Source organism: Nothoprocta perdicaria, unplaced genomic scaffold (genome assembly GCF_003342845.1).
Source record: "Nothoprocta perdicaria isolate Ctin4 unplaced genomic scaffold, notPer1 scaffold_6, whole genome shotgun sequence".
NCBI lineage: Eukaryota > Metazoa > Chordata > Aves > Tinamiformes > Tinamidae > Nothoprocta > Nothoprocta perdicaria.
Window position 1 is genome coordinate 10,008,754 of NW_020455865.1, and position 20,236 is coordinate 10,028,989.

The window sequence follows — 20,236 nt, forward strand, 5'->3', positions numbered from 1 at the left end:
CATCCTTATCCTCCTAGTGCTATGGTTTGTAGCACCTGATACCTGCTGAGATAGATCTATGGCTGCCTGTTTTGAATTCTGTCGAATTTTATTGAATTCTGGAAGTCAACAGTTGTGAAAGGACATGTTGGGTGGTCCTTTCAAGGGCAGCAGAGAAGAGTTCTGCTTCTCATATTTTGGGTTTAATCCTTGCTTCTTTACTTGTTATGAAAAGTGATGACAGTGCACTGAAGTCTGCTGAGGAAAGTTGCAGTAGAAAAACTGCTTAGTGTTTTTGTTATACTGTGAACGGTTCATGCATGTACCTGAAATGTGACTCTTCAAGAGGAGTCCAGCAGCTCTGAGAAGAAGAGGAAAACCTTCCCGCAGGAGTGGAGGCTGTGCAAGGTTTCCTGCAGGCCTGATCTATACCTGCAATTATGAGCTTTATCTGCCAGTTAAGCAAGGCCTCCAGTTGGAAAGCAYTGGTTTCACATCAATCTTTCTGATGGAATAGGAGGCCTTGGCATTGAAGCCTTGCCAGTAAGTGCCATCAGGCTGGCTGAACACTGCTGAGCATGAAACTGAGGATGGGAGYAGCAACTTCCCAGCAAGGGAGCAGCTCTTGGCAGCCAAAATACTGGAGCAAGGTTTCCCTCTGGGCTAATGGGTGGAGCAGGTGACAACTGCAGCAAGAATTCTTGTATACCCGGAGAAGATRCGTCTGCTGTATTAGAGCAGTCTTGCATTTTGCTTGTACTATTTCCAAAATACATAGGGTATGGCATGGAGGTTGAGGATTTGGCCTGAAATCTATGGTCTAGACTTCTGATTTATAGGGCCAACTACTGACAATTAAGAACCTTAACTTTCTTACTTTCTTGCAGCCTGGCAATTACAATGTGTGCAAGAAAATTCAGTGTCGCTGAAAGTGTGGGCTTCTTTTTTCTTTCTTTTCTTTTCTTTTTTTTTTTTTTTTAATTTAACCATATTTTTACAGTATCAGGCTTGTAAACTGTTGCATTTTATGCCTAAGACTGTTTCATCTGTCCCAGTCCTTATACACTCTGCACTTTAGATGTTTTGCCAATGAAACGGTGGATTCACACAGAATGGCAGGATAGTTGAGGTTGGAATGGAGCCCCAAAGATCATCCAGTCCAACCCCCTGTTCCAGCAGGGACACCCAGAGCACGGGGCACAGGGCGACATCCAGACGGGTTTTGAAGACCTCCAGAGAAGGAGACTCCACAGCCTCCCTGGGCAGCCTGTGCCAGGGCTCTGGCACCCTCACAGTGAAGAAGTTCTTCCTCATATTGTGATGGAACTGCCTGGAGTTCAACTTATATCCATTGCCCCTTGTCCTGTCTGTGGCTGCCACCGAGAAGAGTTTGGTCCCTTCCTCCCTACATTGTCCCCTCGGGTACTTAATCATCTAATCTGTGCTGGTGCCTGGGGTTATTCCTGCCCAGGTGCAGGACCCTGCACTTGTCCTTGTTGAACCTCATGAGGTTCCTCTCTGCCSAACTCTGCAGCCTGTCCAGGTCCCTCTGAATGGCAGGACAGCCCTCTGCAGTGTTGGCCACTCCACCCAGCTTGGTGTCGTCCACAAACTTGTTGAACATACACTCTGTGCGCTCATCCAAGCCACTGATGAACGAGTTGAACACTATTGGGCCCAGTACTGACCCTGGGGACACCACTGTGGGACACATTCTTTGCTACTCTGGGATCCCAGGTGTTGGGTGGAACTGTTTGCTCACTGAACTGCTGCATTTGAGGCCAGGAGAGAGAGGACAATTGTAGCCTGGTGCGGGTGTGAACTTCATTCTCCTGGCAAGTTTAGGCTCAAAAAGGGAAGGGGATGTTCTGATCCTTCGTGTGACCTTGCCTGCTCCATAGCTTTCAGTGGAGGGAGCAGATCAGTTCTGAAGGTATTTTTACTGTAAGAGAATGTTATGAAAGCATAACCACCACTTCCAAACACGTTTGCCTCGTGTAGATAGAGAAATCCCATAAACAGGCATTTGCAAAACATTACTTTCAGAAATATTAGCCCCAGATTTTTCCTTTCATCCTTGTTTTCAAGAGGATGAGAATATTATGCTCACACACCAATCTTCCCACAAAAGCCATGAGGCATGGCCTTGAAGGCTTGATACAGCTCGTATGCATATAGAAATAATTATGTGAAACTGTCCTCAGGGTCTTGTTTGCTGTTGCAAGGGGATTTTCCTTTGGCAGGAGGTGATCAGTATTGTGAAGAAGTAGCCGTGTGCTCTGCAGGAAGAGGTCTGCCTACCAAGGTCTTGCAAACTAATTTAACCTCTTTTCTGGTTTCTAGATTTTGCAGAATTTGTTTTTCTGGGTCTCTTTCTCACTGAGATGTCTTTGAAGATGTATGGACTGGGACCAAGAAACTACTTCCATTCCTCATTCAACTGTTTTGACTTTGGGGTGAGTAGGCATCATCCGAGTGGACAAAGTGTGACTGTCCCACCACTGAAGAGGGTTGGATGCTCCAGGGTGTGTGTGGAAATGCGTGGGGAGTGGTGCTGGAGGAGAGGGTCCCAGGGAGCAGTCACCGTGTAAATTAGCTGCGGTGAAACACATGAAGTTTTCCCTGGTTATCAGTCTTCTGGAGGAAATGTGTCAGACAGGGACTCTCATTTCCTCAGGGAGTTACAGGGTGTTCAGAGCATCAGCACCGGTAAATGCTCTGGTTACTGTGAGATTCTCTGTCCCGTGTAAATGAAATGATGAAAGACAAAACCCCTGCCCATCTCGTTGTTCCTTTTCCCCATCGTCCATTTAATGGCCTTTCCCTCCAGGTACGTAGCCAGCACTTTTCAGACATGAGTGCCCAGAAGAAGAGGACTAAACACACGGGTAATGGAAAGGCTGTGACTCAGATCCTTTTATTCTGAACATGCAGGTTCTGTAAAGCCTGACTACAGTAGGTCATTTTTATTGCATCTAATAATAAACATTGTGCATAGATGTTAGGTTATTTATTAAAAGCTATTAGACTATGGTCTGTCCCCACAGAGGTTAATTCAGCTTCCTTTATATCTTTTGTGGGCTGTGCACAGGACCTCAGCGTAGGCCCRCTGGGGCTTTAAGGGTTTGTTTTGTTTTGTTTTACATCTAAACATAGATGTTTAGAGCATCTATGTAACTTATAACGCAGCCTCGGCAATGAGCAAGAGAAAAAGAGGAAGGATCATTGCATCCGTCATCCAGTCTCAGTGGTGGATTTAGTCTGTTGTTTCCAGTCTTTATGTGCCAAGATGCTGAGAGTGATCCTCTTCCCTGACGGGGTTAAAATCACTGCTTCAGCACTATTCCCATATGGTGAGAAGAGATATCTCTTCCTTTGTTAAGTGACCAGCCTAAATCCAAGACTGCAGCAGATCTAACTTCTTTTTTTTTTTTTTTTCTGGCAGGGTCAGCAGGAAAGCTCAGAGCTAGAGAGTTTAAAGCAAGCTGGTAAGATTAAACCAGCCGCTGCAAGAGTCATCTGTSTTGGGGACTTGGCTCCAGCTCTGTGTGCTGCGTAAAGGCGTTAGGCAGGCATGCGGTGTTGTCTCAGCTTAGCTTTGTAAGGCCTCGTTGCCTCATGTGCRTGGTCTAGGGACTGGTGCTAGATCGATGTCTTTTCAGTCGTTGGTTAGGTATCATCCAAAAGGCACATCTGAGTGTAGCTAACTTCCTCCTGTGCCTTGTGTATCCWTGTATCCTTGTGTGCTCAATGCTCCTTCTACAACAGGGAGAACTTGCACCAGATAGTCAGGAGCAGGCGATTTAGGAACTTTGCATTAAGCGTGAAATAAATCTCCTGGGTCTGTCTGCTTTYGGTCATTCTGTGGTGAGCACAGCATTGGCAATAAGCTCTGCAGAGTCTCTTTCCCGGGAGGCGAAGCTGTTGATCTGTCTCTAATTCTTCTTCTTTTAAAGAATCCATTGGGATCCTACTTCTGTCTGTGTCTCTTCCTCCTCACCGACCTTCCAGCACCCAGAATTAATTTGACTCTTTCACCCCCGCTGGAACACCACGCAGTTCTGTAGTCAGTTTAGTTTGACAAACCATCAAGAGGAAACGGTTCAAAGGCAAAGAGAGAAACAGCACAACAGAGTGACTCCAGTCGTGGGAGAAAGAGTCCGCTGGGGTCTCATGTGAAACAATTCCCAAGAGCTCATGCTGAGATGCCAAAAATGAACTAGCATGTAGAATGTGGAAGGTCTGAGGAGAGGTTTTGGTGATTCATGAGGGAATCTTAAAAACGACATGTTGTGGACAAAAGTTTTGGTTCCTTATTGTGATCAGAATTAGCAGATGCTGCTAATACATCTGTGCTTTTCACCTTTGTTTCCTTGAAGCTCAGCTTCAGGATTTGTTGCAAAACTCCTGTGAGCAGTGCTGTATTCTTCCAAAAAGGTCAGGTTTTTGCTCATGAGGGGTCTACCAAGATGCTCACAGTCTCACAGCGCTGTACAGGTGTTTGCACACACAGATCTGTTTTTCTTGACTTTCCATTAAAGTTCCTTTCTGCAACAAGAATCAGCAGCTCACAGGAGTGTAGTTATAATGTCTTTATAATGTGCTTTGTACAACTGAAGACACTGGTCTAGGTGAGCTCTGAAATGCTGCTTTAATACAAATAATGACAGCAATTGGCAGTGAAATGCCTGTCTTCTCTTATTAACCATGCAGTAACCTATGTTTATGTAATTGCTCTGTCCAGTTGTACTTACCCCATTGCTATTTTGTSCTTTTCGTAACAGAGGGACTCCAGAGGAGATTTCCTTATAGCTTGAGGTTAATTTTCTGCTAACTCCAAAAAACAAACTAACAAAACCTTAAAAATGATAAGGGACAGGGTTTTTTAATAATCTGAGAGGTTATTAAAGGCTGAATTATATATTAAAGGCTGAATTATATTATAAATTATAAAGGCTAAAGATCTGACAGAAGATTGGATGTGTGTGTAAAAGGCCTTTCAGGATCTCTTAATGGCCAATCTCCTCATCAGTCTCCTAATGGTTCTGAGTTAGGAGAAGTTCACAGTGGGTTTTAGCCATTGCCAATGCGCTGCCTCTCTGCGGTGCTGCGGTTGGAGCCACCTTGGGCTTCTGATGAGCAGAGGACGCAGCACCACGTGTGCTGCCTCTCTGCAGCCTGGCTGGGCTGTGGCCTGGGGACATGGAGCTGCTCCTTCTGCTGGGGCTGGGTCAAGGGCTGGAGCTTGTGGCTGAGCCAAGGGGGAGGAGAAATAAATGTTCTCTTCAAAAAGGGCCTTTTAAGGTAGTCTGCTTACGAAGGCAAGTTCCCAACTGTGACTGTGTGTATCCTCATTCAGGATTCAGATTTACAAAGTGGGGAACAAATTATGTTTTGTTTTTCTTGTGGGGGGAGTAATTCATGCCTTTAGAAATTACACCAACAGTCTTCATCAGAAAACCAAGACAGCCCAAGACACAGCATCACTACCAGCAGCACAGAGTGGTAGGCAGATATTTATTTGAACCATATTCTTTTTGCAGGTGATTGTGGGAAGTATTTTTGAAGTCATTTGGGCTGCAGTGAAACCTGGTACCTCATTCGGCATCAGCGTATTGAGAGCTCTTCGGCTCCTGAGGATTTTCAAAGTAACCAAGTAAGTGCAGCTCCCTTGCTASTCCTGCCAGGCTTTTACCACCACGAGACAGTGCATCGCCCATACATGCTGTAGGCCACAGCAGTGCTATTGCAGCGAGCACAAGAGCTGTCTGTTCCAACGAGCTCTCCCCAAAGCGGCCCGGGGAGGCAAGGGGCCGGCCGGCCCTGCAGGAGGGCTCAGCTGTGCTCCAGAGGTCACCCCGTGGCTGCAGTCCCAGCTCTAGCAGAGTTTGCCCTGAGGAGTGGTTTAGAAAGCTACCAAAGCCATAGCACAGGCCTGAACGTGCTGCCTGCCTTCAGCCTAGCATTGCTGTGAAAGCTGGGCCTTGCTCTGGGCGTTTGTCTTCTTCTCTCCACTCCCCTCTGCCGTATTTTTTTCTGCTGTATGTTTCTCAGCAGGTTTTCTCTGAAACTTACTGCTTTTTTAACCACCTTTAATGTGTTGAGCAGATGACAATTGCAGTCCACTCTGCTTTGAATAATTGGAGATGTTCTACCTTGATTCAAAGGCCTCTTCCTCATACAGCCCGTACCCGTATGGTGGCAGAAGGCAGAGCAGTGTGATAGTCAGGAAGTTAAATTAGAGCAGCCAGTAAAGGCCACAGCAGGATGTGCTGAGAGGGAGCACAATCCAAGAGGAGCTGAAATTCAGAGAGGAAGACAAGGAGGAAAAACAGCCCAACATGTTTTTCTCTTTGTCATGACAAAGCTGAATAGGGACTGACATCTGTAGAAATGTAACTGCTCATTATGTCCTGGAGCTCTGTAATCAGCTGTGGTCTGCTGCTGAAATGAGCCATGTGTGCGGAGCTATTCCAGGACCATCTAGAGCCTCCCCATGAATTTAGTGTCCAATTGGGTTAACTGAGCGGTGGGAACTCTTTGTTGTGCCGGATTTTGCCTGAAGCYATTGTGTCAAGCAGGGGTAAGTCGAAATGATCAACAAAACCCTTCCTCGTTCTCCAAGGAGAGCAATTTCGCCCCTTTCCCTTGGGGGTAATCCTGACTAGTTGTGATTGCATCTCTTCAAATTGATCAGGATCATGAGAATTCTTGAGAACAGAATTTGCCAAGAAACATACTGCCACAATATTATGGACAAACCTTTTCTTGGAATTGATGTAACAGGCATGCAGGATCCTGCTCCTTTGAGCCTTGAGCTGTCCACTGGCTTTACCCAGGACATGCCTGTGCAGGGAAATTTGAGGTCCACATTGTAGGGTGGAAAAGAGGAAAATTGAGATAAATGATAGTGTTTCTGCTTTTCTGACTTGCCTTCTGAACTGCTGTCCCCATGGGCAGGCAGATCCATGGGCTGTCTGTCAGGCCCATCTTATCCCAGAACATGGGTCTGTCCCCAGGATGCTGCTGGGGGACATGCAGAGCATCCTGGAGCCAGTTGCTGTGGAGACCATACTCTGGATGGTGACTCCGAGGGCCAGGCCAGGCGAGAAAGGGAAGTCATTGGAGAAGAAGAGACTTTGCTGGCAGAATTCCTGCCCTGTGGCCTCCATTTGAAAACCATTAACTTTTGATGTGTGAAATGACTTTAAATCACTCATTTTGCATTGCCTGCTCGGTTGTTTCCTGTGCCTGTGTGTCTGAAAGGAGATTGTTAAAGAGCTCCTCTGCTTTAATAGCTCCTTCTGCGTTTTCTGTTTCATTAGTTTTCCTAATATAAAAGCTCCCTGCCTGTTCTCAGCAGGGCAGTAAAACAAGGCCAGAGTGCCGTTTGTGAGGACACGCTCAGGCCCRCCGTGGCTCTGTGCCTGTCCTGTGCAGGACGGGACTGAGGAGAGATGAAACCAAGGATGGTTTCAAGAGAAGGAAGGGGGCGAAAGCAAACTGAGCCTGGGTATCTGGCCAAATGTGACTCGTCTGTCAGTCAGGATCTGGGCTGAGCCATTCCGCTTTGTCGTGTGGGAATTTATGCCCCAGATTTGATTAGTTTTGATCTCCTGAGATTGAATGGCCCTGGGTGGCCGAGCTGTGTTGCTGCCRTGCTGAAGGCACTTGTGCTTTGAAGGACATAAGTGTGCGTGTGAAACCTTCACGGAACTGTTGGAGTGTCTGAAGGTGGGTTTGTGCGTCAGTCTGTGAACAGAGCTCGGGGCATTCGGCGAGGTGACACCGGCCAAACGGGCAGTCACAGGATGCTGCCCAGCTCTCATCCCTTACCCCTCACCATTCCATTTTTAAGGAAGTAGATGGCACTAGCTTCTCACCAAAGGCTTTTCTTCCCACTTACGTTATCTCTTGGCTGCTCTGATCCATAACGCAGGTACTGGAATTCCCTCAGAAACCTGGTGGTCTCCTTGCTGAACTCTATGAAATCCATCATCAGCCTGCTCTTCCTGCTCTTCCTCTTCATCGTGGTGTTTGCTCTGCTGGGGATGCAGCTCTTTGGAGGACAGTAAGTTCCATCTTTGTCCTTTCGGTGGCTATTTGGAAGCAGTCACCTGGAATGCACAAGACTGGAAGGGACTGGAGGGGTAAAAGATTCACATCAAGGATACCGAACCTTTTTGGCTCTAGGCTGCGTTTAATGATCTCTGCTTTTTGTGAGACAAGTTGCTGCTCAGGTACCCTTCCCAGCAGGAGGGCAACAAGCTAAAAGCTGTGGTTCAGGACTGCAGATCCRTGAAGGCTGCAGTGTTCCAGGTAGAGCTGGATCCTGCCTAGRTGTGAATAGAAAACTTCACTCTTCGAGGTGCTGTCAATTTGGCATCTTGGCATAATTTTTTTTAAAGAATTTTTAATTAAAAACCAACTATATTCAGCATAAGGAAAGATTTTGCTGAATTTTTTTTTTAATGTCTAAAAGCTGATTTTTTTTTTTAGTTGCTATAATTCTTAGTGTCTTCAAAGCTTTTATATCATTCCATCATTCCCATGTGCACCAGATCTCTGAAATATGTTTTGAAGAGACAACAGCTAGAGAGATTTTTTTTCAATTGCAATATTTTTCTGCTGGAAAATAAATGCTAGTAGAACCTTTTTTTTTTTTTTTTCACTAGGAAATGTCAGTTGTCATGAATTTTTCTACAGGAAGTATTACAAGCTGTTAAAGTAATTTTTGAAATATTTTAAAAAATAAATGATCAACAACTTTCATTTAAAAATGAAATAAATTACTAAGAGGGAAATTTTTATGTTGAATTTTACCCTTGTGGGCAGGAACTTCTAGGAATTGATAGTCTCACAATATCATTTAAGAATTTGTTTATTCATTCAGGTTTTAAATAAAAATGAATCTCAAAATATCATTTTTTTTTCCAGCACCAAACTTTAGGTTTTTGTACTAGTTTTATTAAACGTGTTCTCCAGGATTCCATGTCCTCAGCTGCCATTGCTTGGGCTGTTGTCATTGGGTAGGGCAAATGTTGCTTTCAGTCTCATATTATGAGGAAGAACGCAGTGGAGCTTTTGGTCTCTTACTGTTGTTGTTGTGTTTCTTGTATTTCTCTAGATTCAACTTTCAAGATGAAACACCAACCACAAACTTTGATACCTTCCCTGCTGCCATCCTGACAGTATTCCAGGTAAAAATCATACTTTGTTCTAGGTTAATTTTAATGAAGAAATTCTTGGGAATGTCTTCCTGCTTTAGCAGTTAGATTGATCCCCAAAAGTCGATGGGATTTCAGAAGGAAGAGTTTTTTTTTTTTATGAAGGTCAATGAGTATATCATCAAAAATCAACATTGCAGAAAAATGCTTAGAAAAAAAAATCCAGAGGAAAAAAAAAATTGATGCCATGTTTCACTTTCTCCTTGTGACTGCTATAATTTAATGAGGAAATGGCCTGAGCTGGCTCCAGGCRGTAAGCAAATAATGTAGCATTTTGCACCATAATGGCTGAAGATAAGATAACCCCAGATAAGAATTAAAAAAGCAATGGGGAAGCACACAAAGAGGCATCAGCCTCAGGCAAGTTCATGCACTGGTAGGGGAGAGAGCAGTGCCAGCAGATGGGAAGCTCAAATTTAAGAGCTTAATTTTGCAGCTGTTTTCTACATGCCCTTTTTTCCTTAAACTTTAGCTCAGGTGTTTCACTAGAGAACAAGGGATGCTGCACCCTGCTCAGCAAATAAACCTCCTGAGKGTGTGGAAGAGCTGCTTCCATCACAAGAGCTGTCCTACACAAGCTGCTGTGGGCTCTAGCTGAGACTTGACCCCACATCCAAACTTCCTTCCCAAACTTCCCAAACTTGCAAATTTTAGCTAGGCTTGGATTATGTATTTCAGTGTCATGGCCTGAAAGGGGAAAAAGTGGGTTGATGACAACTTCTAGGTTAAAACACAAAAAGGATCTTAAAATATGTCCTGTGACCTTTGAGCAAATGGCTTCATATGGGTCTTGTTTCYCTCCATATGTGAAGCAGGTTTTATAGTACCTGCCTCACAGGATATTGCAAATCATGGTAGATTAATATTTGCATAATGCTCTGCTACTCATCAAAGAAAATGCTTACAGAAATGTAAAGGTATTGCTCTATAGCTGGAATTGAACCAAAGTCGGGCTCCGGATATGAACGTCTGGAAATTCGGATGCTGTCCTGGTTTGGGAGTGTATCTACCTCTTGAGAATACTTAGTCAAAATACTTCCCTCCTTTTACTGAGAATCCTCTAATATAGTGTCTGTGAGATGAACCAAAATACAGTTGTTTTTATGATAGTTGTATAGAACAACAAAGCTATGAATTAAAACTAGCAAACTCCTCAGCCCGTAATTAACTCGGTGCAGCCTCGCTCAGGGATTGCAGTCACCTCTGCTCCCAGCCTGTCCCCCTCGCCTGAGCTCACAAACACAGTGTCAAGGGCCTCGCCAAGCCAAGGGGAAATTTGAACAGGAAGGCACTTAAAGTGCTCCAGGAATGGTGCATGTGCTACGACATTCCCATCTTGTGTGGAAGGATCCTGGGGATCCTGTGTTTCCGTGGCTCCCGAGGATGTCTTTGTGAGCTGAATGGCAGTTTAGACCTGTAAAAGTATGCACATGCCAACAATGAATATATATAGTATGTGTGTATGTCTTTGCACCTCTAAGTATAAAAAATGGGTGGATAAATGGGTGCATCTCCCTATAGCAGCAATGATTTAGCTAGTGGTGTCACAACATCCGCATGCAGGGACTCCATGAACTCGGCAGACCTCTGTTAACCATACGTGCTGTGCTCCTTGGAGGCTGCTGCTTAAATAATTAAATGAAGCCAGCTGCTAAGGACTGCACTGGCCGTGAGTGCTTGGGGGGACRAAGAGCTGCAGGGACAGGATGGGACCAGACGGGGGTTCTGCTGGAGGCGCCTGGCAGGAGCTGGAATCCTTCCCTGGGATCCTGCGGAACGCCGGCCTGGCCTGGCCTGGCCGGGAGATAGGACGGACCCTGAGCTTCAATGGATCTGCGTTTAGTCAAAGCCCCAGTTCAGGAAAGCATCTGCCTTGCAGGACAACCCTTTGAAGTTGGGCTCTACCCGTTCCTGGTAGCTGCGCGTCTTCCTTGATGAGCTCATTAGCCATTAAGGTTACATAGCGGCTTTGAAAGGTTGTTTTGTTCCGTTATCTGATAGCTCCTCAGCCAAGCCTACATATTAAATGCTGAGCTGGACTGGACAAAATGTTCAGACAGGAGTCAAAACAATGTTTTGGACTGAGAGGAAAACAAAATTTGGGGGCTTCGCCGTACCCCAAAGCTCTCGTTCCCTTCACCMTCTGCAGTCCTGCTGTTTTCTGTCCCATTGCAGACCAGGAAGACCCTTGGTAACCACACAAGCTCTGGTCCTTGGGGGCTGCTGCCTCGTTAGTGAGGTAACTCCTGCAGCTGATGGAGCAACTGGTGGGAAGGACACCGGCTCTGGTGTCCATCCTCTCCCCCCGGCCACAGAAAATATCCTCAGCCCCCCATGGACAGTCCACTGAGTTCAGACCATTCACCTACCTGGAAAGGTTCCATAACACAACCGTTTTTCCTTTCCCGCCCCCTTCCCCCATTTTAAGATTTTTTTTTTTCTGCACTAATCYATATGGATTTTCACACTAATCCATACGGATTTATGATATCGGCCCTATCCCACTGAGTTTGCCTGTAATCAGTTATATATGTCTGTCCTGGKCTTCTGCAGAGCATAGAAGTGTTCCTCTCAGTTTCCCTTTCAGTGAGTACTTATGTAAATAGAAGTTACTTCATGGGTATTCCCAGAAAGCAGGAACGGTTGTGAACTCACAGAAATGATTGGTATGCGAGTTTGAACAGTCTTGTATAATTTAGTGCAGAGCTCAGAGTGTGATGGCCTCAGTCACTGTGCGCACCCGCGGCCGGTCCAGTCGTGCAGGTTGCTCCGGGTTTGCACTGCGTCGTTTGGGACAGTGTTCGGTACTTGGGAAACGAGTTTGTGCCCGCGCTGTACGYGCTTGTGCAGGGGCTCGCTGTCGTCTGATTGCTGCTGTCAGTGCTGTCCTTGTGGCAGGAATCTGTCCGTCTGTCAGCAGCTCATGAGGAGGCTGGAACCTGCAGCTGCTGCTTGTGTTAGTGGGTCCTCGGCAGGTGGAAGGACTTTGTGCCAAGGTCTGACATCCACCTGCACACTGCCTTTTACTGTGGGGAGGGAAGGAGAATAGTGCTTGGAAAAGCTTCTTTTCTTTGTTTTTYATATGTATATGAAGGGAGTTAAAATTATTAGAGAATCCTGGTCCAGGCACAGAGTACAAAAGTCGGTTTTCTTCTGTCTATAAGAAATGYTGTGCATGGAGCTGTCGAAACTTGACCATCTCTGCCTGAACTCAAAAAGGAGAGGGAGGGAAGTTTTGCTGGGAATGCAGATGTGACGACGCTTTTGCTGCTTCTGCACCCAGCCTAGGGGAAACCAAGCAAGCCTACGGGCTGTGGTGTCTGACACACCAGCCTGCTCATCTCTTCCCATAGACCAGTCCAGGGTTGTATCTGAGTRCCTGGGTCCTCCAGGCCATTTCTGATTTATTTTTCCTCTGTGTCACCATTCCTTGTTCTCTCTCCACTGTCCCCATGCAGATCCTGACGGGGGAGGACTGGAACGCGGTGATGTATCACGGCATCGAGTCGCAGGGTGGTGTCCGCTCAGGAATGTTTTCCTCTATTTACTTCATCGTCCTGACGCTGTTTGGTAACTGTATCCTTGTACGCTGGTTTGCATGGGTAGCACAGTGTGTCCTGCACTCTTTCTCAGCACGTAGAGGTGACCAGGGTGGAGCATGGAACAGATACTGGAGAGGAGCACCCGGATTGCTCATTCTGTCCCGGGGCTCCCCACGTGTATGTGGACACATTCACATGAGTTTTAATCAAGTTAAAAACATTACCACTTGTTACCTCCCTAATCCCGGCTTCCTCACTCTGAGCTTCTAGGAATATCTGGTTTATTTTAAATGCTTCCTGCTCGGTAAAACCAGATCACTGCTTTTAGCTTCGCTCCCTATAGAACTGGAGTCAGCAGGGTTAAGGCAGCTGCCCATGCCAGCATCACGTTTCTGATTGCAATGTGGATGYGCTCTTCATTCATTTTAAGGTTTCTATATTAGCTTAAGAACACTGTATTGTGAATTAATTTGCATTGTGGGAAAAAATGATTTATACCAAATCAGAAAGGGACTCTGTGCCTTGAGTACGTTCACAAATAGTTTGCACAGGGGGCAAAGAGTTGAAATTGATTTAGAGTAATTAGATCAGGCCACTGTTTGATCCCTCCCTTTGTCTCCAAGACAGTTTAACCAGCTACTGATGATAAAAATGCCTTAAATTGTCTTGTCTCTATGTAAGTGCTTTGAACTTGAATCCAGATCTTCATTTGGGGGCTCTGAGAGGATTGGGTGATGCTCCAAGACCAAATACATGAGGTCTGTGAAGTTATTTTGTTCTGCTTTTGTCATGGAAATCTGCCCAGGACAAACAGGCAACCGGGCGCTTGCCTCCCCTAGGAGTCCCTGGGTGTCTGCTGGGCACCCAGTGATGGGTTTTCAATGTTCATGTCCCCAGGCRCCTCTGAGATGGCAGGGAGGGAGTCAAGCGCAGCAGGGATTTGAAAGGGAGGGGGGATTTTATAGGTGTTTGCATGAAAACAGGCAGAGAGCTGCGTGGAGCTGCGGGCTGGGCACGATGGGGAGACCTGGTGGTGGGGACGGCTCCATCCCCGCTGCGCGGCGGTGGCTGGTAACGGAGCGGCCATGGGGAGCATCGCTCGTGTAGCTTCTTGGGGTGAGATGTTTGCTTGTTGTGGAGCTAGCTGCCTGGGGTGAAGCAGAGCATCCCTGCAAGCAGGAACTAGAGGAGTCGTGCACGCGTGAGGCAACGTAGCCCATTTGTTTGTTTTGTGAAACAGGGATCAAAATGCTGAGCGTTGCAGCTGTGCTTGTGAGCCCTCCATAGGGTGTTCAGCAGTGTGAACCTTACAATTCCCTGTGCTCTTTGTTTCCTTGGAGTCTTTCCTGGACTGGCAACATTGGCTGGGTAACTGCTGTGAGAGGGGAAGGAAAATGGGGTGCAATACCTGCACTGAATTACGGCACATAGACTTGTGCATTCCTTCAGCTGGGGGCTGAGTTGAGAAGATGTGGGGCATAAGCATCCGCTGACGGAGAAGGAGGACTCTGGTTCTTTGWTTGCATGAAATGTGCCCGTGAAGCGTGAGGAGCTCTGACAGGAGCAGCGGAGCAGGCAGCGTGTGAGCTGTGCTCGGCACAGAAGCGTCTCCCTGGGGAATTTGCCCCACGAATGTGGCTCCTAGAGCAGTAGTAAGTGCGACACATGGATGGGTTTGGCAGCTAGGCACAGGCGTCCGCCTCATGGCAGTCAACATGCTTCCTTCCAGAAACATGAAGCTTTTAAAACTGGGTCAATGGAAAGCTGGATGGGAGGGAGAGCTCCAAATCCTCAGGGCTTGGCATTGAAAATGAGATTAAGCTATAAGTAGGCCTGACAGCAAGGCTGAGAGAGAGAGAGAGAGGCTTAACCTTAAAGCGACTAAGATCCAGCATTTTAAAAGGATGGGATATAAAGCCGCTTTTGTTAAATGATGGATCTTCTCTCTTGTCCATTAGGTTTTGCTGGAAGGGAAGAGCAGGGGGATGATGCCCGGGCAGTGTCGTCTCGGACACTCGGTGCAGCCTCCTGCAGAGCTGGTTGCRGGGCTGGTCTGGGGGAAGAGGCTGCCAGAGGAGTGAGGAGTGTGATGATACCCTTGGAGAGCGACCTCGGGCTGGRCGAGCGGAGCAGCCCTTTGCACCGCACGCGGCTCTGCTTTGGACCATCCTTCCTTTCCTGTGCTGGGTCACTCCTGTGGTCGTCACACACAGCACGAGAACACATGCTGGGGAAGCTGGAAGACCAAACCTGCTTTTCTGCAGTGATTTGTTTTCATTCCTCTTGAAATTCCTCTGAGAGGCCAGTGGGCTCTTCCCGCCTCCCTGCCTTTGCTGGCTCTTCACCAACACCAACAGGGAGCCTTGGAATCTTCCATAGCAAGAGTTTTTCTAATTCAATGTCCCTTATCTGTAACATAGTTCACCAAGGCAGAGGGCAGACCAGATGGTAAAGGATCAATATAAAATAATGGTCGCTCTGTGAAGCAGTTGGACACGACTGGCTGGTTGGATGGACTGAGCAAACCCACTAGTGTTATTTGGCCTGTAAAGGGGACCTCATATTGCAGAGCAAATCCATGCGTCAATCTAAGTTCCCCTTTAACTGCTGGGTGGCTTCATAGGAAGGTTATAGCTGGGGGAATGCATTTTTAAACACATTTATTTGCAGTGKTTTTTTTTTCCCCTCCTTTGAGTGATTGGCATTTGAGGTGATCTGAATGTCTAAAAATAAATTTTAGCTTGCCAGTAAAAACATTATTCTGCATTTTTGTGGAAAGTAAAATAGTCATTAGCAGCACAGCAGAAGTGGCATTATAGCAATATTAGGAAAAGGCAAGTGTATGAGGGTGGGATGTATGTGTTTGCCCTAGTTTTATCTTTCCAGGGAGAATCCCCTAGCCTTGGATATAGGATACCCTATAGAGAGCAGTCCTGTGCTAATGAATCATCAATTAGCTGTAATGTGAACTGTATTATCCGCTCTAGGTTAGGACTTAAGTATTATAGTTGGTCTGCCCTTCGCAAAGATCACCTCCCTACCTTGCAGAAGCCTCAGAAAAAACTTCCAAAATGCAAGGGTTTTACACAGTGCCCTTCCMCAGGGCAGCCCGGCCTTCTATTTGTTTGGTGCCTCCTCCTTTTGGTTTGCTCACATTGCACATGGCAACGTAAGCCCCATCTGGAAGGCTGAGCAGCAGCCAGACAAAAGGCATTTCAGTTCCTTTGCTGGGAATGGTTTTATTTTCATTTTTTTTTAACATCAGCATTTGGGGAGTGCATTTTTATGAACTTGGGAGGACTGAGGAGGCTTTTGGTTCAGACAGTCAGAAACTCAGACACGCAGATCGTTTTCTCTTCCATTCTTTCTGGTGCTGGCAGCAATGTAGAAAGCAACGGGAGGACATAGTCCCTGGCTCCATGGCTGGTGTCAATGGCACAACAGGAAGCCTTCCATGGGGAAGAGGGTCCTGGGTCACAGAATCATTAAGGTTGGCCGCATGATCCTGGCTGCWTCAGGATCCTGTCTCTTTAGCAACATACCTCTCATTCATACACTGGATCCTGGGTCCATCAGATCCTTGCTCCATCAGGAGGACGTTGCCAGCAGGACAGGGAGGGGATCCTGCCCCTCTGCTCAGCTCTGGGGAGGCCAAACCTGGAGCATTGCGGGCAGCTCTGGGCTCCCCAGGACAAGAGGGACGTGGAGCTTCTCGAGAAGGGTCAGCGGAGAATGACAGAGATGATGAAGGGACTGGAGCAGCTATCTTATGAGGAAAGACTGAGCGACCTGGGTCTGTTGAGCCTGGAGAAGAGAGGATTGAGAGGTGTAAGTACCTGAAGGGTGAATGTAGGGAGGAAGGGGCCAAGCTCTTCTCGGTGAGGGCCAGTTGCAGGACAAGGGGTTATGGGCTGAGATGCTTGGGACTTTTTAATTGGTCTGAATCATAAAAAAAAAAGAGATATATGGGTGGGTGCTGAGGGGATTATGTTTCAGACCTCTTTCAGACCTAGAGCAATTATCTGCACACAGTGAAGTCCTCTCTCCCATGCTACTTGAGGAAGAAAGTTTCTTGCTTGCAGAAAYGCTGGGCACTCCTGCGTGCCAGCCCCTGTGCCTGTGGCCCCTGGCAGCCAGGATGCTGCCAGATCCGAAACTCTGCTGTCCTGTACAACTGTCCTGYAAACTCTGCACAAATACAAGTTCTATTTCCTGCTGTTAGGAGCAAAGGATCTGGTTTTGATAGTTATTTGGGCTCTGGAGACTTTCAGTGGGAATTAGAGACATGGCTGCATGATTCTAAAATTCTTGATCAAATTATGTTGAAGGCTCTCGAGAGGAAAAGCGAAAAGGCCTTGAGCTGCTGGGTGCCTTCGGTGCCAGTGCTCTGCCTGCAGACCCTTGGGGCACCAGGCTTTATGGACAGGCTCTTGTGCCAGGGATGACTGGTGTGACAGGCCCAGCCTCGGTGAATCAGCCTGGCACCGCTCCTGGGCCCTCTGGTTTAGTGAGAAACCCCAGGTGCCCTTTGAGCCATTTTCTGAGGAATGGGAAGCAGTCGGAGAGCATCCAGGGTGTCCCAAGGTCTTCCCATGGGTCTAGCGGTGCCCTGCTGGCTCTCTCCTCCTTCAGTTCATTGCTTTGCTCTCTGCAGCACGTTGCTGCTGCAGCGCTGGTTGGTGCCTCGTTTCCAACGCAGACCAAAGCACCACTTTGGATGGTTATTTGCTTTTGGATTAGGTATCTCCCTGTAACTACTGCAGCCATTTTACTYGTCTTATTGAGAGCTGTGTCTGGCCTCAAACTCATATTTAGCACTTTGCACTAGTGAGGATAATATATTGCTATAAAGGCCAGAGAGCAAATATGTGGTAGCTCACCTGCATTATCGTGTATGTTCATATTTAGCATATCTTTCTGAAGCAATGGTGAAGTGATCGTATCTCCTGTCCCCGGGTCATGTTCAAGAGCTTAATGCATTTTCGACAGTAATTTAGCTGTGATTTTGCTTTGCACACACTCACTTTGTATGCAAATCTGATTTACAATTTTCTCTGGGCTGCTCTGCAGACACATAGGTGGAATAACAACTGTAAGATATATGAGGAGACAAGTAATAGCTGAAATCATTAAGGGCCTAGAATGAAAATAATAAATGAACTAATAACTGTAGGGAAATTTTATGTCTTAAGAATATAACGCAATTATACAGAGAAATTCMAGCTGGTGTGGGCATAGGCATTTGTACTGCTGGACTAAGGTGCGATTAGGTCTGGCCTAGCAGCCTGCTTCCCAGCAAAGCTTGTCTGGCCCTAGCAGCCAGTTAGAAGAGCTACCAGGCTCTTCTGCCGTCGTGCTCTGTGTGACACCGCAGGATTCAGGAGGGCATGGCAGCAGTGATCTAATGGTCATGCTGACTTGGATAAGTCAGGAGAATTTCCCCCCRCTGGTGTGTAACTCAGCACTGACACAAGCCTATTTTTTTTCCCCCAAACAAGTGCTTTTATATAGCTGTATATTTATGTTGTGCTAATGTTGTTATTGACATGACTGGGTTCTCAGGGGCTGTTGCTCATCCCTAAGAGGGGAAAGCAGGTGGCAAGAATCTGGTGTCTGCGTGGGCATGGGTGAGGATTTCCTGCAGGGGTGGAGCAGGGGCTTGTGCATGATCCCAGGGATCCCATATCAGTTGCACCTGTAGTACTGTGAAGCCTGTCTGCTCAGCGTACGGAGATTTTAAGTGTGTGAGGAAGAGTACTGGCAGCATAAAATTTAGTGTGTTTTAGTGTGTTTGCTGTATGGAAACTTTTCCTTAGCTGCTCCTCCAAAGATACGCTTCTGAACGTCTTCTTAGCTATTGCTGTTGACAACCTGGCAAATGCACAAGAGCTCACCAAGGTATGTATAAGATGACTGTTTTTCAAACTTTCCCATGTGCTGCGGCATGTTGTCTCCCTTCTCCCATGGTGCCTGGGGTTTCTCACATCCCTCCCTCACCTCCCCAAATGCCCACGGGCTTGGAGCACAGCTGCTGGATCTGCAGCGTCCCCGACCTGTCCCTTCCGACACTCTGCTTTCCTAAAGAGGCTGTTCATGCCGTACCTGGATAGCAGCTGGCATTGCAGAGTCCTTTGGTGGGGACTTGGAGCTTACTCTCGTTCACTTTGGCTTCGTTACAGAGGCTGGTCTCCATGAACCATCTCATATTCCTCAGCTCCTTTTTATCATGGAGTGGGTAGAGGGCATTTTCCAAGTTGCTCTAGTGTGCAACTCCAGCAGCATTTGTGGTTTTCAAGAGTGGAGGCAAAACATCTGGCTGCTCTTTTGGCTGATTCAGTATTTGAAGCTTAGGAGAGAGGAAATGCAGGTGTTGTATTGCTGCTTCTGCTGTTTCATGCTAATGCTTTGTACCTTGCTGAGTTTCGGGATGAATCAAAGAATTACAATTCTGCAATCAGCCCTATGGAAAAYAGCTTGAAGAGGCTGAAGAGGATTTTGTGAAATTTCAGTCAAGATGCTGGAACCTTCCTGCCTCTCCCCAGGTGGGAGACGCCAGGCACAGCCGAGCGGGAAGCTGGGCTCTGACAGAGGCTGCGCTGGTGTCGCTTTGATGTGTGCTCAGGTTTAGGCTGGAGCATTCCTTACGGAGAAAAACTGTACAAGCCAAATACTGCGCAGGAACGACCCCAGATCCTGCAGTTTCTGTTCATATTACTACATGCTTTTGACCTTTCGTAGAATGTGTCATGGTTATGAGGCTGCATCCGATTTTGTTTGTGTATTTCTGGCTTGTTCTCACCATACAGATAAAAATATTCCTWTATGGTGGTTTTGCCTGTGCAGTTGCTGTCAGTTATGGTGACCTGCTAGAYTGAAAAAGAGCATTGTGTCCATCTTAGGGTTCATCCTTCATAAACGTTGCCTTGGCTTCTCCTTGTAGGGAAGGAGGTCCTCCAACCATGTGCTTAGAGCATTAGTGCCAGCTCATGGGTCCCCCAACCATGTGCTTAATACTCGGGCTGCTTTCCCTGGCTGGAACTGGTGGAGATGCTCAGCCCTTTCCCTGCCTTCTGGAGGCTGCAGAGGTCTCTGCCTTGGAGGAACGCATCTTCTTAGCCCTCCTTAGCAGGAGATCCGTGGGCAGCCCTTCCCTGCGCCCAGCACAGATTGTTGGAAGAATGAAGCTCGTCCGACTTCTTAATCCTTTTAATGCTTAATGCTCCTTTCTGAATATTTCAACAGCTGACTGGGATGGTTAGAAACCTGACTGTGGATGTTTTTAAAGTATAATTAAATATTGATGGATTCAGCAGCATTGCCAAATCACAAAGCTGCTTCTGAAACTCTTTTTTTTTTTTTACTTTAATTTTCTTCATGATGCCCCTCCCCCAAATCACTGGGGCTCTCAAAAGAAGAGGAAAAATAGATAAAATTAATTCAATTATATAGCATACCTGATGAATTGAGGGATTTATTGCTAAGTAAATA

General features: G+C 46.8%; 1 protein-coding gene across 1 annotated transcript in view; it reads left to right on the top strand.

The window, feature by feature from the left end:
- CACNA1B (calcium voltage-gated channel subunit alpha1 B) overlaps nt 1-20,236 on the top strand; it is a 253,389-nt gene that overhangs the window by 147,678 nt on the left and 85,475 nt on the right. Inside the window, exons 13-18 of the mRNA XM_026049162.1 lie at nt 2,323-2,435; nt 5,523-5,635; nt 7,919-8,050; nt 9,107-9,179; nt 12,665-12,782; nt 18,579-18,646. Of these exons, the coding sequence (XP_025904947.1) occupies nt 2,323-2,435; nt 5,523-5,635; nt 7,919-8,050; nt 9,107-9,179; nt 12,665-12,782; nt 18,579-18,646 (617 nt within the window). The remainder of the gene's footprint in view (nt 1-2,322; nt 2,436-5,522; nt 5,636-7,918; nt 8,051-9,106; nt 9,180-12,664; nt 12,783-18,578; nt 18,647-20,236) is intronic.